Source organism: Petaurus breviceps, unplaced genomic scaffold (assembly GCF_028583685.1).
Source record: "Petaurus breviceps papuanus isolate PSGF00001 unplaced genomic scaffold, PetGlider_PUasm1.0 689, whole genome shotgun sequence".
Lineage (NCBI taxonomy): Eukaryota > Metazoa > Chordata > Mammalia > Diprotodontia > Petauridae > Petaurus > Petaurus breviceps.
Genome location: NW_027186458.1, coordinates 11,994,027 through 12,012,336, shown reverse-complemented (window position 1 = coordinate 12,012,336; position 18,310 = coordinate 11,994,027). Strand labels below are relative to the sequence as shown.

General features: G+C 47.2%; 2 protein-coding genes across 2 annotated transcripts in view; one reads left to right on the top strand and one right to left on the bottom strand.

The window, feature by feature from the left end:
- Positions 1-18,310, top strand: part of LOC138174635 (class I histocompatibility antigen, Gogo-OKO alpha chain-like) — a 529,286-nt gene that overhangs the window by 384,886 nt on the left and 126,090 nt on the right. The window lies entirely within an intron of this gene.
- DLC1 (DLC1 Rho GTPase activating protein) overlaps positions 1-18,310 on the bottom strand; it is a 212,505-nt gene that overhangs the window by 138,861 nt on the left and 55,334 nt on the right. Inside the window, exon 4 of the mRNA XM_069104844.1 lies at positions 17,332-17,484. Coding sequence (XP_068960945.1) covers positions 17,332-17,484 — 153 coding nt within the window. The remainder of the gene's footprint in view (positions 1-17,331; positions 17,485-18,310) is intronic.

Sequence of the window (18,310 nt, the reverse complement as noted above, 5' to 3'; positions counted from 1 at the left end):
GGGCATGTTATGTGTGCCCTGAGAAGGGCTGGATCACAGTGGATGGGGGACTCCCTATCTTCCTCAACCTGGCAGGAGCCCTTGAGGTGTGTGCTCTAGAGATGGCTCCAGTCCTCGCACCCAGACAAAGTAGCAGATAAATGAGCTTCTGACCAAGCCTCCCACTGAATGGAAACACTTGCCCAGGTGACCCAGTCAAAGTCAGCTTCTCTGAAAGAGAAGATACTTCCTCAAAAATTCCAAATAGCCTGACCAGAGATGTGTTCTTAGCCTGAGGTTTGCTTTCCCACTGTTGGCATCATCCTGATCCTCACTGTCCTCGTCCCTGAGGACAGTGCCATGGTTCCCAAGGCAGGCTTGTGCACACACCTGCTCTTCACCCTGCTTTGGGGCCTGGGGGCCCTAGTCATGGAATCAAGCAAGGGCTGGGGCAGCCTGGGAGTGCATGATGAGCCCTCAGCATCCTTGGTCCCCAGACCAGGCTTTTCTTACTGCTCGATTTCCAGGAGACTTAATAGGAGATACAGAAGTACAGAATGGGATGGCCAGCTCCCATGCACCTTGGGATGCAGACACACCTCACTGCAGAGAAATGTCCTAGGGAGATGCTGCGATCCCCTCTGGGCTGGAGTCCTGTCCTTGGTCAGGCAGCAGTCTGATCCACTCTACTTTCTCAAACATGCTGCTGGTACTGTTCAGGGGGAGTGTGGCACTACAGAGCCGGTACTCTGGCATCAGAGGACCTGGGTTCAAACCCTTCCTGGGGCAAGTCACTTAGGGCTAGGCAATTAGGGAATTTGGTGCTAGAAGGTTTAGAGTAAAGAAGAAATAAGTTCAAATCCTGCCTCAGAGATTTCCTAGCAGGGTGTCCCCAGGGAAGTCACTAGACCTTTCTCAGCCTCCTTAGCTGGGCTCTAGGCCATCTTCCCATATTTGTGGGTGCTTGGGGGTCTGGGGAAGAAGGTCTGGGCAAACCCTTGGACCCTTCTCAGAATCATGGCTTTGAGGGCATAGGGTAAAATATATCACATTACAATGGAAATCCATGGCATTGTTGTGCAGTTACCAATGCTGCTTTCTTACAAAGTTCACAGATCCTGGATTTGGAGCCCACAATGTAGACACTCTTTAGTGGCCCCAAGCTACCACTGCTGTCAATGGTCACTTTTCCTTATGAAATGACTTACAATAAGGCTTACAGAGCCTTTTCTGCTCAGCAGCCCCAGGAGGGAGGCACTAACAGCATTTCTGCCCCATTTCATAGATAAGGAAACCCAGGAGCAGGAAAAGAAATCCCTCTCTGAAGGATTTATGTCTGAATCTTCCATTGCCCCAGCTCCTAGTGAGAATAATAAATAGCCAGCATTTCTATTGCCCTTCACACAGTTATTTTGTTAATCCTACCCCACAACCCTGGGAGGTAACTGCTACTATCACACCCATTTTATAGATGAGGAATGGAGGCTCAGCGAGGCTCAGTGGTTTTTCCAGGGTCACAGAGCTAACATGTTTCTGAGGAGGGATTGGAACTTTGCCATTCCTGACACCAAGTCCAGTGCTCCATGAGCTGAGCCCACCCAGGACTCTCCTCATTGACTCAGGGTGCTTCCTTCTTGGCCTCTGCAGGCAGCCCAGGGATGCTTCCCTTTCCCTCCCTGGGGGGATTCTGGTGAACCAAACTCCCATCTGAACACAGAGGGAGGAAGGCTGAACTTGCCATCAGGCACTCTCTGGGGGGATTAGCTGTGAGGCTACTGCAGCAGTCCCGGTGACAGGTGATGATGTTCTGAGCCCAGAGGTGGCTGTGTCTGAGAAGAGAAGGGCATGTTTGAGAGAGGGCACGAAGATCCAAGCCCTGGGAGCAAGAGCCCTGAGCAGGAAGGAATAGGGATGTTGGGAGGATAGGAGGGTGAAGCAAATTGAGTTAGAGATGCCTACAGTACATTGAGTTGGAGCTGTCCATCAGGCAGCTGGTGATGGAGGGCTGGAGCCTAAGGGAGAACCTAGGGCTGCTTAGAGAGAGATCCTTTGCATCATCTGTATTGAGATGATAAATGAACCTGTGGGATGAGGTTACTTAGTAAGGTTATATAGAGAAAAGAGAGAGCCCTGGGGGCACTCAGAGTTAGGCATCACGAAGAGGCTGAATGAGTAAAGGTGACTGAGGAGTGGATTAGTAGTAGGAAAGGAGATGGGAGAGAGACAGAGAGGAGAGAAAGAGAGACAGATTTCTATGGAGAGGGGGAAATAGTGAGGTGAGACTGAGAGGGGAGAGAGTATTCAGGAGGAGAGGGTCCTGAACAGGGTTACAGACCGCAGCAAGGACAATAAGCATCAGAACTGAGAGCCATCAGGTTGGATCGGATGGAAGTCCCTGGGGAATCTGGACATAGTGGTTTTAGTTGCATGAGGAAGCCACATAGGAGAAGGTTTAGAATAAAGTGGAAGGAGGAGTGCGGCACTCAGTGCAAACAGCTTTTTCTGGGAGTTTGACTACGAAAGGCGGTGAAATGGAGGCGAATGGGTTGAGAGGTAGCCCGGCCAAGTGTATTTGGATGGGTGTAGCCTCCCTCTCCCTCTCCTCCAAATCCCTTTCTTCACCTTCTACTCCTTTAACCACTGGCCCAGGTCATCCCACTGGTCACAAACACACGGATTGTCAGTTGATTGGCCCTTATTTTGTGTTCCTCCCATGCCCCTGGGGCATCCCTGGGTGATGCTATTATGATGGCATCGTGCCCTCATTCCACAGTCTTGTGGCTCATCCAGGAGGCAGTCAGTGGCTGGAACACTGTATCCAGGAGGGAAGAGGCCCGGCCAAGTGTACCTGTGCTTGGAAGCAGCAAGGGGACAGGAAGCCTCAGAAGGTCAGTCAAACATGCCCAGATCTGTTAAGATCAGAGATGACAAGCTTGGTTTCGTAATACCCGGTTGTCTCTGCAAATCTCTCAGGATGGATTGGAGATACACGCGTGCTCAGTCTCTGGTGAATTTCAGGCAGGACAACAGTGCTTCGATCTAGGGCGCCAAGGCCAAGAAGGCACAAGCAGCACTCATGCCTCTTTAGCTGAAGAAGTCATACTCATAAGGCAAATAATGAGTCAAATTCACAACCTACTTGCTGGAGATCATATCCTCCTCCTGGATCCCCCACCGCAGGGAAGCTTCCTGCACAGGAGAGCTTTGTTTCCTGTGCCCAATGGTCTTGTCTTAGATTCTTGTCTCTTCACCTCCCTCTCACGTTCTCTCCTCCCCAACTACACATGTCTTGGAAAGTGGACTTGAGAGCGAGTTTCCTGAAGCTTCGTCCAGGCTTAAAGCTCACTCATTGCAGCTTTGCCTTTGGGGCCACCATAGCTGTCTTCAAGTATAATTGTAGTGGAAATTCAAGTGGCCTATAGGGACCATCCCAGAGCCAGGAACCTTCTGGGCCATCCAGGGAGGAGGGAATCTCTTTCTTGCATCTTTTGGGGATGATGTCCATTCTGGATGCTTCTGGCCATGTGGTGGCCCAGTGCTAAATGCACTCCCCCCATGGATGCAATACAGAAAGCCCTGAATGGTCCTTGAATAGGTTGTCCTCTCCCTATGATGGGACAAGGGAATTCGTTCTTGTGTCAATTAAAACAAGAAAGAGTTTCCAGATGGCTTCCCCTTTGACCTTCCAAAGGGCTCTGTGTCACCCCAGGACTTAGGCTGAGGAGAAAGGGCCCTTGTCTTTCATGGCAGCATGGTGACCCCTCTCATGGGACCTCCAGTCAGTGAGGTAGCACCCCAGATCCTGGCTGCCACTGCCCTTCCTATCTTGGGCTTCCTTTCCTGGCCAGTTGATAGCCAACGTTGGTGTGGCCATGGCCAGGCTTGGAAGGGTCCTTGTGAATTCAAGGGAAGTCAGCTATAACCCATCTCAACAAGAGAAATGTCTTCACTGGAGAAAATGACCATTGGCCGGAGGAGGAGACATAGCTGCTGACCAGAAGGAGTCAGAGCAGAATCATTTCCCTTTGAATTGTTTTAGAAAGATTCTGAAGCTCCCCTAGCTGGACGAGGGATCAGACACTGAGGTCCTCTCTTAAGCTTAAATGCCAGTCATTCAAACTCTGTTATGGAGAGCTCAGTTCCATGGACAGGCTGTGTGTGCAAAGCCAAATGTACATTTACCTACAGGCGATTTTATGGCATGCTCATACAAGGCAAGAGCTCACCTGGAGGTCAGAAGAAGAGATAGAGGGACACTCTCAAGGTCTCTCTGAAGGACTTTGGAATTGATTGTGAGACATGGGAGATGCTGGCACAGGGCAGCATGCCATCAGTAGAGAAAGCACTGTGCTCTATGAGCAAAGCAGAAAAGCAGGAGCTTCTCTATAAAATGAGAGCTGGATCTGATGGCCCCAGGGGTCCCTTCCACCTGTTGTCCTAAAGCCCCATGAAAAGGCAAGATGAGGAGAGAAGAAATTGGGCAAAAGTGTCATCATAGTGAGGAGGAGTAAGAAGGCAAACAGAGGAAGAGAAGCCTGTGAGCCGGGAGCCCCCAAGTATGTGGCCCCAGCACTGAACTGAGACTGAGCCAGGAGACTCTATCCAAAAGTGAAGAGAAGAGGGTTTCCATGCCATTTGGTGACAAGGGCCTCTGCTCCACAAAGTCAGGCTGGGCCTGCCCTGCTTTCTTGATTTGCAAAGTGAAGACACTTAGCGAGTTTTGAGAGGGGGAGGTTGAGATGCTGTGATGTCAGAGTTGGAAAGGGATCTTAGTCCAACGTCCTTATTCAACAGAAAAGAGAACTAAAGCCCAGAGAAGGAAGGGGTTTGCTCAGATCTGTGTGGGTGGGTAGGTCCTGGAGCTGGGTCAGGATTTGAACTCAGACCTGACATCCTAATCTTCAGGACCCTTGAGGACCCCTACATGGCACTGCCAGACAACAGCTTTCATTGCCAAAATTTCTCTGGGTTCAAAGCCAGGGCTTTCTTTCCAAAGGCCAGGATGGCAGCCTCCATATTTCTAAGTTCCTGCCCCTACCTCCTTGGGCTCCTGCTGGCCTCCCATGGCTCCCCTTTTCTTAGGTGCACCCAGGTCAGGTTCCCTTGAAGAGCCTTTTCTTCGAATGTTCATCTTCCATGTCAAGCCCAGCCTGGGTGTTCTGGGGCCAAGCACACATGCCTGTGGAGTTGAATTTGATCATGGTGGGGTGACACTGACTCTCTGGGAGCATCCAGCTGCTGCCTTCTCCAGCAATACTGCACAACACACAGGCCCTACCAGGCCAACGTATTCTTGTGGATTGAAAAACAGGCCTTCCTTGAGGCTCACTGACATTTGGAGCCAAAAGATGTCAGCGCAGAGTGGAACTATGTCATGAGCTTCATAGCAGGCTTCAGTTGGACCCATGGAAACTGGGTACAAAGGAACTGGGGATTGTCTATCTTGCCAGGGCCCCCATTAAACTGAGGCAAGGGTGAAGGCAGGGGAGAGGCTGACTTTTTCCTGCAGAAAAAGTCCTTGCTCTGGCATTTGGAACCTGCCCCAGCCCTCAGTGTCCTCAGCTCTGAAATGGAGGTGAGAATATTGACATTGCTTACCTCACAGGATTATGCTGAGCCAAATGCCTGGGAAGCCTTTCAAGGCTCTAGAAATTTGAATTAGATTTAAACTTCAGAGTCCATTAGCTAAAATTCAAGTTTATAGGTGGTCTAAAACAGTGACTCAGCCCCCTTTGCCTTCTCTTTGAGTTCTGGCCATCCTGCAAGTAAAAGAGGACCACACAGGACTGGGGGTCAAGGGTGGACTCTTTGTTACATGGGTAACCAGTGTCTGGGCTGGTTGAGATGAGCCTCTCGGAGCTTGGAGAGCTCCTCACACACAGGACTGGGGGTCAAGGGTGGAGTCTTTGCTACATGGGTAACCAGTGTTTGGGCTGGTTGAGATGAGCCTCTTGGGGCTTGGACAGCTCTTCACACACTGGACTGGGGGTCAAGGGTGGACTCTTTGATACATGGGTAACCAGTGTCTGGGCTGGTTGAGATGAGCCTTTCGGGGCTTGGACAGCTCCTCAGGAAATAGACCTGGTTCATCTCCAGGACTGTCCTCCAAGCCTTGCCAATTCTCTGCTCCTGAACTAGAAGAAGCTTTAAAAGCCAGGGCATCTTCCATGACATCATGAAGCATCATGCTGGGACCTTGTGGACTTCAACATTAATTCAAGTTTTGACACTTTCAAGATGAGATTCTTGGCCAGTCGTCAGGGAGTTGAACCACTGGTAAAGGAATTGAGGAGGACAGGACTGAACCTGCAAGTTCATTGGCATGGGGAACTCCCAGGCGAGGGAACTCCCTCTACCAATGCAGCTTGGCATTTTTCTCTAAAATTAGCACCTTAGAGAGTTGGCTGGGGAACTGAGAGGGGAAGTCCCAGGCCATGGAATCAGGCTGTGGCAGAGGTGGGACCTCAAGCCAACTCTTCCCAGCTTCAAGGCCCACCTCTCTCCTCTCAGCTATACCAATATTGACAGTTTTTGCTATCCATGAAACTAGCAGAGGAAAGTTGCATTTGAATGGAATGACAGCTAATAGGTTCTCTTTGGATGGGCTTCTTTCACACCCTACAAGTGAAAAGAGAGGATGGATCTGGTTTTATCTGGTGTCAAAGCCAACAAGAAGCACCCTTCCAGTGGCCCTTGACCATCGCAGCTCAGACACCATGATAAGCAGAGGCAAAATGGCTTCTCCAAAGATGCCTGTGCCTGTTGCATGGATGTCTGTGGCAGAGCACTCCAAGGCAGAGAAAATCTATGATGAATGTGATAGCATTTTCCTAACTAAATCAGCCTACCTGTGTATTAGGCGATCTGAAGCCAAAGGTGGACATGGGGGTAGGTTGGGAGGGAGGAAGAGAGAGAGACAGACAGAGAGATAGAGAGAGACAGAGAGAGAGAAAGACAGAGAGAGAGAGACAGAGAGACAGAGACAGAGACAGAGAGACAGAGAGAGAGACAGACAGACAGACAGAGACAGAGAGAGAGCACTAGCTTAGAAAAGGTGGCTCAGGGTCAAGAAGCAGGAAGGACCAAAGGTTCAGTGACATCCCACAAGTCTGTACATCACAAATGCTTTCTTCCTGAAGAGGCTTCAAAGGTCCTGTGCATAGCAAGCCCCAAATGCCATCCTGGTGCTTGGTGACTTGTGGCCAAGGAGCATAAAAGGCATCGCTGAGGAAGTGAGGACCAGGAGAGGAGATGGGTAAACCATGTATGGAAACCAAGGGATAAGAGATGGGCAGGCAGCATCACGTGAGACATTCAAATACAAGTGATCATCCTAATGGCCAGCATTTTGACAATACTTTGAGGCTTATGAAGTACTTTACATGTATTGACTCTCACAGCAACTCTGGAATGTAGGTGCTGTTATGATTCCCATTTTACAGTTGAGGAAACTGAGGCAGAAAGTGGTGAAGTGATTTTCTTTGAATCACACAGCTAGTCATTGAGGCTGGATTAGAACTTGGGTCTTCTTTTCTCTGAATCCAGGGCTCAGTCCTCTGTGTCACCCTTGAAATCTGAGGAACCTTGGGGGTCCCCCCTAGAGAAGATGTAGGGAACACTAGATGCACAGAGTACACATGATCTGGGTGGTAATCTGCACCAGGGGTGAGAATGTCTCTACTGAAGAGATCATAGATGCTCTGAGGCATTGAAAGCCACTTTTTGTCAGGGGTTTGGCATCTATTCCAGTGTGCATTTAGGGTTAGGGTCCAGTTTTCTGGGTCCAGGAGATGCTTAATTAATGCTTATTGAATGAATAGCCTCGTTCCTTTCTTTAAGAATGTAGCCTGTGTTTTGTAAAACTCTCATGGTGCCCAGTGGGCCTCCCTACTCAGTCCTCATTCTGAGCTTTCCTGGCCCCTCGATGGCATTTGACAGGGTTGCCCTCCCTTCCCTCCAAGATCCCTTTGCCAGCAGTAGTTTTAGTGACCCTGCTCTGTTTTGCTCCTACCACTCCATTGCACTGGGAGCTCCTTGATGGCAGGGACTGCCTTTTGCCTTTCTTTGTAGCCCCAGCACTTAGCACAGTGCCTGGAACACAGCAGGGGATTAATCAATGCTTATTGACTGGCTGTCAGACCCACCATTCTTTGTCACCTCCTTTAATGAATCATCATTCATTTCACACACCCCATTTATGTGTGTGCCCCCAGATTCTGTTCAAGGCACTCCTCCCTTCTTTGAGGAGGAGGAGGAGGCAAGAAGGTAAATTGCTAGGAACATGTATGGTCATACAGAGGTGGTAGAAGGTAGTGTTAGTGGGGAAGGCACAAGCGCTGAGGCCCCAGAAAGTCCTCCCACTGAAGGGCCATTTGGAGAGGTCCTGAAGGAAACACAAAGGTGGAGGGAAGGAGGGGAAGCATTCTAGATAGGGTGGTCAGACAAAGCGGAGACATTGGGATGAAGAAGGATTTCCACTGGGGAGAAATGGCAGGTTGTCTAGGCTGGTGGGAGCATGATGCACAGAGAGAAGAGGATGGTATAAGAAGACTGAGAAGAGAGGAAGGGTCTGGTTTCAGAATTGTAGCAGCCAAATGGTGGAGTTCGTATTTAGTCCAGGAGCCAACAGGGGCCACTGGAGATTATTGAACAGGGGGTGGGCATGTGTCTGTGACAAAAACAAATCTATTGTTGGGAACTCCTTTTGGTGCAAGAAGGATTGGACTGGGGAAACCCTTGCAGTATGGCAGCCAAGCACCAGGGTCTTCCAATAGTCCAGGCAGAAGGTGATGAGGACCTGCCCTAGGGAGATATGACTCCCCTGAGTGAGGGGAGAGCAAGTCTGGGAATGGGTCTGTGGAGGTTGAACAGATGACATTTGGCAGGGATTGGATATGGGAGCTTAGAGAACAGGAGGCAGGCAGGACGGTATCAAGGTTGACTGGGAAGATGGTAGTGGCACCCTCAATAGTCATGCAGGAGAAAGTTGGCATCTTTTTTTGTGTCAGAGGATTATAATTCAGTGGTGGTTCTACTGAGATGGAGACACTTCTAGGATGTCCAAATGTCCAATGTTTGGTGGCATGGACTTGGAGCTTGGCAGAGACCAGGGTTAGAAAAGCTGATCTTAGAGGTGTTGGCATAGAGAGCCGATGATGGCCTATGAGACTGCCAAATGAGAGAGTAGGGAAGAGGGCCTAGGAGAGAAGGTAAGCATGTCATGAATGACAATCTAGGAAAGGAAACCAAGAAAGAGTGGTCAGAGAGGTAGGAGGAGAACCAGAAGAAGCACAGCTACGAAAACCCAAGGAGGAGAGGGTATCTAGGAGAAGGGATAGAGGACCATTGTTAGTAGGTATGGAAGCTTATGAGGGTCTTTTTGTTTGTTTTTAGGATAGGGGAGGCATGGGCATGTTTACAGGCAGTGAGAAATGAGTCAATAGAGGGGAAGAAATTGAAAATAAGTGAGAGGGGGATGACAGAGGGGGCAATGGGTTGGAGAAGATAGGATGGATGGGATTGCTTCAGCAGGTAGAAGGGCTGGTCTTGTAAGGAGCAAGGGAACATCATCATGTCATGAGACAGGGGTGAAGGAGGAGAGAGGGGCAGAAGGCATCTGAATAGTCGTAGATGAGAAAGAGAGGAGAAGAGGGAGATCATGACCAGACTCCATTGTTTTTCTGTAAAATAGAAGGGGGAGTTCTCAGCTGAGAGAGAAGGGGGAGCCATGGGAGACTTGGGAGGAGATGAGGTTCGGAAGAGCCTTTGTGGAGAGTAGGGATGTGGGCTAGTAAGGGAGGTACAGTAGAATTGCCTAGCAGCAGTGAGGACCCAGTTGAGGATTTGTGATATAAATATTCAGTGGACCCAGTCAGAATGGTTGTGTGTTTTTTTCTATCTTTATTCAGCATCATGTGCTGAAGCCAAGGCAATGCATGGGGACAGCGAGCCAAGACTGAGGTTTGGCTAGACGTAACTGGTGATGTGATATAGGGGCCTGGGATTCAAGAGAGGAGGACAGTTTGGGATGAATTGGTTCACAAAGGAGTAAAATTGAGGAGAGAAAGAGAGTGGCCAGTATAGAGGAGATGGTCTGGGAGAGGATTGAGGGGCCAAGGATTGGAGGTCACAGTGTGGACAAAAAGTAGGCTTTCTAAGGGAAAGTCGAGGGACAGGTTAAAAGTCAATAGATTCTGGTTAGATAAGGGGATTTCAGAATTCTTGAACATGGAAGTGGCACATCTGTACCTGACAGAAAGATCAAGGGTGGGACCATCTTTGTGTGTAGCTGAGGTGGGGTGGAGGATTACATCGTGGGAGGTAAGTAGGTTGAGGAATTGAGTGGCTAGGGTGTTTGATGGAGAATCCATATGCACGTTGAAGCCTCAAAGTATGAGGGTGAGATTGAGGAGGAAAGATAAATTATGTCATGAACTGAACTCATTGAAGTGGGAAGGGGAGTGACTTGGTAAGAGATGATAAGGACATGCTAGGGTGGTCAGTGTGTAGGTAGAGAGCAAAGGACAAATGGGAAGAATGCTGAGGAGGCAGAAACAACCAGACTTGGCCACTGATAGCTCTGTGGGGTGAGGCTTAATAAGAAGGGGAAGACGATGCTGGGATTGGGAACCTGGCAGACTGGGAGCACCATGGTGCCCTATCATGGTGCCCTTGCATTAAACCAATGTGTGGGGAAGAGGGGATGGATGGCAGAAAAATGATGAGATTTGTTTTGGATGTGCTGGGTCTGAAATGCCTAGAGGACATCCATCTAAGTGCCCAGGAGGTGGGTGATCATACTGGACCTTAGTGAGAGATTTGGGTGTGAGAGATGGGACTTTTGCAAGGGGATAATCATTAAACCCAAGGAAGCTTAAGATGTCATTAAGAGAGACAGTGTATGTGTGTGTGAACACAAGAGAAGAGGGCCAGGAGGTAGGGGGACATCCACAGTCAGGGTGAACAACATGTTTGAGGAGCCAGCAAAGGAGAAAGGGAAGGACGGGTCCAGCAGGTGGCAGGAGAATGAGCAGATGGTGTGGGGTTAAGGCAGAGAGGCGAGTGTGCAGAAGGAAGGGCTGTGCACCAGTGTGAAAGAGGCGGGCCTCACCTCACTCACACACATACCTGGGTGGGACTGACCAGCCTGGATACATGCCAGACTCGTGACGCTGGGCTCTGGACTCTCCCCAGTGAGGTCCACAAGCCCTTCATTGTAGACCACGGCAGCAGCAATGGAGAGACTGTGTTTTCTTTCTGGGTTTCCAGACATGTCTCATTTCCAGCCTCCTATTTAATAGCACATAACTGCCCAAAGTGGAGAGCTCGGAATGTATGGCATGTCTCACTGAATGAGCATTTCAGTTAAAAAAAACTCACTTTCTAATGGAAAAAATTAAACTCCCTTCCCCATTCTTTCCATATAAACACCCATCCACTCATGTTGGTCCCACAGCACCATCTGTGTCATGATACATCTACATTAGCTACAATCTGGATGTATGTGGAGGAGAGTGAGCACCCCAGTGGGAAGCATGAGGTACTTGGTCATTCATGGCCCCCCTTCCTTGCCATTAGTTGCTCTGTAAGTCTTTTTATTTTTATTTGTTTTAACCAACTTCCCTTCTTTTCGATTTGTCTCAAGGAGAGCAGTTGATGAACCAATCAGAAGCTGAGTTTTGAGGTTGGGGATACAGAGAGAGTCTTATGTGACCCATGGGTGGGCAGGGATCAATCTGATGAACTCCAGCTGACCAGTGAAAAACAAACTCTCCCCAAATCATGTGAATTCTGGAAAACCCAGACATTCATAAACTATTGGAACAGGAAGCGCCCTTTCTGATTAGCTAGTCCAATATGGCTCCAGATGAGTAAACTGAGGACCAGAGAAAGGCATTCACTAGTCCATGGTTACATAGCCCACAAACAGTAGTTTCAGAACTAGCACCTAGCATAGGGGTGTTCTTTTGTTTTGTTTTGTTTTGTTTTGTTTTTTTCCCAGCACACTAGGCTGCTTCCCTGGACCTGATGAGAAGATGGGCAATGAAACCATTAAAACATCAGCTCACATTGAGAAGAGAGAGCATGTTTGGACCCTGAACGTTGCCTAGCTTAGTCTCTCTTCGCCCTTCTCTAGTTTCTGAGCTCCCTTTGGGACCTTCAAGTCACACAGTCAAATCTTGGACTGAGATGAATTGTCCCTTAGTGTACCCTTTTCATCTGTGTCCCCCGTACACGATGGTATCCCATTGACTCTCCTGGTAGCCATTCTTTTGTTCTCTGCTTCTTTCAGACACATTTCTGAGCCTGCAGCCAGTTGAGGGGTCCCTCTGTACAATGAGGAGGGGAAGGCTGATCATCAGAAGGCCCCTTCACCTCTAATCTTCGGTCCTTTTGGCTTGCTGTCCCTGCTGCAGTGTATTCCTCACTTCATTCACTTTCCTTCCCTTCTCTTATTCTGTGGCAATTCCTTATTCTTAGGTCACTGGGAAAACTAGGAACTAGGAGCCAGTATTTTATCCTCGAGACAGTTGGAGTCAAGGAAGTTTCATGAACTAGAGATGGGAGCTGCTTGGGGAATGAGACAATTACATGCCCTTTCACTGACTGATGAGAAGAGAATAGCAAGATTAGGAGCTTCCTTTTGACTTCATGCTTTAGTTCTAAATATGTTTCAGGTTGTTAATGAACTGTGGAGGAGCAATGGCCACATCTCACTGAGAGAGGTCCCCTGTAGGCTGTTCTGGGGAGATGTCACTCTTGGAAGTGGCGTTGAGCCCCACCACCCTTATGAGCCAGTCAATGCATCTTATGATGTCCAAACACTCCCTGGATGAAACATGGATGACTATGGATGGGCTCCCTGCTGCCTTTTGTCATCGTCCCATCCACCCAGAGATACCAAGAGCCCCAGGAGCCATGTTCTGATGCCTTCACTGGAGCCTAGCCTGGTGGAGAGAGCACTGGATGTGGAGTTAGGAACACCTAAGTTCTAATACCACGTATGATTCTAACCAACTATGGACCATGGGCAAGATAGAGCCTGAGTTTACCCTGGTCTCACAGGGTAGGATAATTCATGTCCAGTGGTTTCCAAAATTTTAAGTGCTATATAAATGTCAATTAACATTATTATCCCTTTTTATTATAGAATAGGTAAAACGATAATACCTATGTTGTCTGCATTTTTACTCATCCCCTCAGTTTGTTTTAAATCCATTCTCTATTACTTGTGTTTGCTTGATTTAAGAAGGTGGGAGAGATTCCTGTACAGCCACATCAGTCTTTTAAAAAAAACTCCTTTTTATGTTTTCATTATAACCCTTTCTTTTTGTGATTTCAGAATTTTGTTCTTCTCTTGAATTGTGTTCCTCTAAAGAATTTTAGGCTGTGGAATTCCAGTTGTACTTTTTTGAGCTCTTTTTCAAATTTGCTCTCATAGTTGGCACAACATTTTCCCCCCTATCACAACTTTTTCTCCTTAACTTGCTGAGATTCCTATTGACTCTTAAGTAACCTGGTATTGATTAATTAATAAATAACAACAAATAAGGAGAAATAAAATATGGGTAATGCCTAAAGGAATTCTGAAGAGAATAGTCTTTCAGATAAAGAAAAGGAAAGGACAAGGAAGCCAGCAAGGTGGGGAGGTGGGCTTTAACAGAAGGGCAAATACTGCGGATGAAAATATCCAGAAGAGAAGTCATTTGATGGAGAAAATAACACAGTACTGTCAATGACAACCAAGAAAAGAAGCTAGATATACCCTAAGATCAACCAAATTGGGCCACTTTTAAGTCAGTGAAGGAGGGTCTGGTAAAGAGGCTTGGTATCAGTAATGATATGTGCAGAGTGACTAAGAGCAGAGCAAGACAGATAGGTGGACTAAAGGAAATTCAAAAGGGAATACAATTCTCAGGCTCTTAGACCAATCAGAAAAAGAGACAGAAATAGAATAAAAACAAGATCAAAGGATTATCTGGAAAAAATGTTTGACAATTTTCAAAGCTAGGAGATAGAGCTTAGATTACTCCCAAATGTGAAGAAAGAAACAAAATACCATTTTACAGGGAACTTTCCAAGAAAAAATTCCCAAGACCAATCAGATATAAAGAACAAACTGCAGATTGGTGGAATTCAGAAGATGTTCTCAGTAAGGAATGTCAGATCACCCAGGTTTGTGGCTGTCAAGCTCCAGAGTCTCATTTATAAAGAGAGCATCTTGGAAGTGTGTTGGAATGCAGAGATGTGGGAAGAACCCTGTGCTGTCAGGAAAAAGGACCTGGATATGAATCCCAGGAAGGTATGACCTGTGTCACCTTGTCCCTTCACTTGTCAGGGCTCTGGACAGCCTTCCAGGTGATTCCTGAAGAGACCACACTAGTCTCAACAGCTAGATGGTAAAGGGGATGGGGTGCTGGACTGGGAGTCAGGTGGACGTGGAGGTGCATTCTGACTCATACATCTGATAGCTAAGTGAACCCGGGCAAAGTAACTTTGTCAGTCAAAAAGCATCAATTAAGCACTTACTATGTGCCAGGCATTGTCTGGAGCACTAAGAATACAAAGAAAGGCAAAGTCAGTCTTTACTCTGGACATCACTCTCTCAGCCTCAGTTTCCCCACCCATAAATGGGGTTAATACTAGCATATCCCTTACAAGATTGTTTTGAAGATTACTTGGGATAATATATAAAATACTTTGTAAACTTTAACATGCTATACAATGTTAGCAATTATTATCATGATGATTATTCATTAGAGAATCCAATATGAAAATCACAGAACCATATGAAATGGAGGTCACAAGGACTAATTACTCTTTATCAGCAAGTTAACAAAACATCCATGACCTGAAATTCTCTAGAGGGAGTGGGGAAAGTAGCTGATTGGTAAGGTTGCAGTGAGATGAAGTGGCTAATCATAGATATTAGCCAGGAGAAGCCTAAACCTGGAGGAGCTATTATGATCTGTGATGCTCTCAGGACAAGGGGCACATGAACCGAGAAAGGGGAACTCCTGGAAATGTTGTATTGGGTGAGCAAAATGATAGTGAGCTGTAGAATCTACATTTCTCTTTATGGGGCCAGTGGGCAGGGAGAAGAGGCATGACAATGACCCAAATGCCAGGATGGGTCCCTTCTGGACCATCACTGGCCAACAAAAGCCCTAGAGCAAACTGGCAAACACCAGCATCAAGGATACTCTGATTACAGCTAAAAGACATGTGCAGGAAAGAGACTAGGTGGAAGAAAAGGCATAAAGAATAGAATAGTATTTGGGTATAATGAAAGAATAAATAAATTATATAGTCATAGTAGAAATAATTATTTACATTACATAGTGTATATCATATAATATGCTAGGATAATTATAGATAAATGATAAGTAGCCATAAATAAATAATTGGCATAAAGGTACAACTAATACCCCTCCTCCCCCAAATCCATGTTCTTAATAATGGTCTGGACAAAGTGGAGGGAGGACTGAGAAGATGAAGTCTTTGATAGTGGGCATTAAAAATATTGCTTAGGTGGGGATGACAGGTGGGGATGCTGCTGAAAAATAAAGAGATGGAACTTCTAGCAAAGACAGGTACTGGAATGGGATGCTACTACTCAGCTCCTTCACATCTCCAGCAAACCCTCAAATCTGCACCAGAGCAAACAATGATCAAGAAGTCCAATGAGAAACCATTGTTAAGTGCTTTATTTCATATGGAACAGACCCCTGCCCCCACAATACACACATGCTTGCACATGTACACATGCAGAATCTTGTGTAGAAGTCCATCAAACTCAGCAGGAGTTTAAGTGAGGATAGACAATAGAGAAGATAAAATGGATGATCATTGTTGCTGTTCACTTGGTCTCAGTTGTGTCTGACTGTCCATGACCCCATTTGGAGTTTTCCTGGCAAGGATACTAGAGTGGTTTACCATTTCCTTCTCCAGCTCACTGTTATAGATGAAAAACTGAGGAAACTAGGGTTAAGTGACTTGCCCAGGGTCACATAACTAGGAAGTATCAGAGGCTATATTTGAACTTAGGTCCTCCTGACTCCAGGCCCAGTAGTCTATCCACTGTACTATCTAGCTTTCCTAAGAACCAGTGACTATGAAGAATTCAGAGAAACATGGGAAAACCTATATGAAGTCAAGGGAAGAAAATTTATCCAAAAGAACAGTCTCTTTGTGGGCTATAGGAATGTATTAAAGATGAACATGGTAACAATGAATTCTTGTCATGACCCTAGAAAAGAAAACCATCATAGGATGTGGGAACCAGGAGAATGTGCATGTCCTTGGGATGAGACCAAGAAGCCCATCTTTTGGGTGGGGTAAATGGCTGGGAAGGAGAGAGGTCAATTTCTGTCTGTGAAGTCATTGGTAAACTGGGGTTTTGGGGATTTCAGAATACGCCTCATTTTAAATTTACTTTTCTCAAACTCCTCTTTGTATAGCCCATTTCCATGGAGCTAAAATGTCTAAAAGGATTGTTCTTTCCTTAAAAAATACATATTTTAACTAGAATATTGTTTTTAGGCTAGAGCATATGGGTGCACATTTGGGCAGGTCATGTCCCTAGCAACCATCAATAGTGTCATCATTGGGGTGGCTAGGTGGCGCAGTAAATAGAGCACCAGCCCTGGAGTCAGGAAGACCTGAGTTCAAATCCAGCCTCAGACACAATGTAAAAACTAGCCGTGTGACCTCGGGCAAGTCACTTAACCCCAATTGCCCTCCAAAAAAAAAAAAGCAAAAAATATTGTGTCATCATTTCACCATCTTAAATATTAAAGTCAAGGTTTTGTGCAGCCTGGAATGCCTGGTTCTGGATTGGGGGTTTTGCCCATTGACCTGAGAGTCTTTGAGATGGAGCATGTCAGGACTTCCAACTGCTTCTAATTAGAAAGCAGACATACTCTGAGGAAGAGTGGGCCCTGACCACTGCAGGCACTGCCTGCTAAATGTCCTCTGATTATGGGACAAAAGTCTAGGTGATTCCCATCTTTTCACCTTCCTTACCAGGGACTTCAGCTAGTGGTGCTTGATTGGGAACCTTAGTTGAAACTCATCCAGATGCTGACAAAACCCTTCTCCTGAAGGGAAAGCAAGATGCCACCCCCCTTCCTGTGAAGGATGCGCATCACCCAATCCCACATGGCTAAGTCAGAACTCCAGATGACTCTACAGGGGCACCCTGGGACCCCAGGCTCTGCTGGGCATTTTGGGGTCGTGTTCCAGAGTAGTTTGACCTTAGCAAGCTAAGTCAGACTGGTGCTTATCTGGATAATCACACACACTTTAAAGGCACGGCTGAAGAGAACAATTACAAATGTCTCTGGAACTCACCGATACCTTGGGTTTGGTTGCAGAGCTGGTTGTGGGGGAGACGGAGGCTGGACTAACCCCCAAGGCAGCTGCCTCCTGGTTGGGAGATAAGTCCACTTGGTCCTGATTTCTTGGTCCACCATTCTCTCCACTCTCCTCTCTTGACTCCTGATCCTGTGAAATATGAGGCAATCAATAGTCAATAAACATTTATTAAGTGCTTACAGTATGCCAGGCACTGGTGAGGCAAATATTGGCAAGAGACCATTCCTTAGTGCCCAGCACATGTCTGGGAAGGACAGAGCTCTGCAGAGGTAGCCACTCCATGTTTCGCCCCACTGGCCCTTTGCTGATGGATGAAATTCCATTATCAGCAACATGGCTTGTCTTTGGGAAGGGGCTTAAGTGTAAAGTGCTTATTGGGACACACCCAAGCCCTTACTTTCCCTTTTAGTATAGACACGAGTGAAACCTGCCAGTCAACAAAGACCATGACCCCAAGAACAGTGTTTGCTGGGTCAGAGGCTTCTGGCCCAAGAGCAAGGCCATTTGCTTGCTGGCTCTTAGCAACATGGGCAGAGACTCTTGGAAAGAGTTTCCTCTCAGGTTCAAGGTCAGGCTTCTGCACTATAGGAGCTCCCCAGGAAGTCAGGGCAGGTGAGCAAGACCATGGGGCATAGGAAGAGCAGACCCACCCTGGAATCAGTGAGTATTGATGTGAAGTTTTGGCTTTGGCATCTTCTGGTTGTGCCCAAGTGTAATGGTAATGGAATTTAAAGATCCCCTTGTATTGGCTTGGTATTTGGGTTAAGTGTTAAAACCCAGAGCTTGTGAATCCCACTTGTGGGATGGACTTGTTGACATGAAGAAAGGGGGCTGCACTGGGAGGAGTTGGTGCTGTGGATAGAGAGACCCCAGCAGAGAGAGGCCAGAAGAACTTTTGGGAGCAGCATTGGAGAGAGAGAGAGAGAGAGAGAGAGAGAGAGAGAGAGAGAGAGAG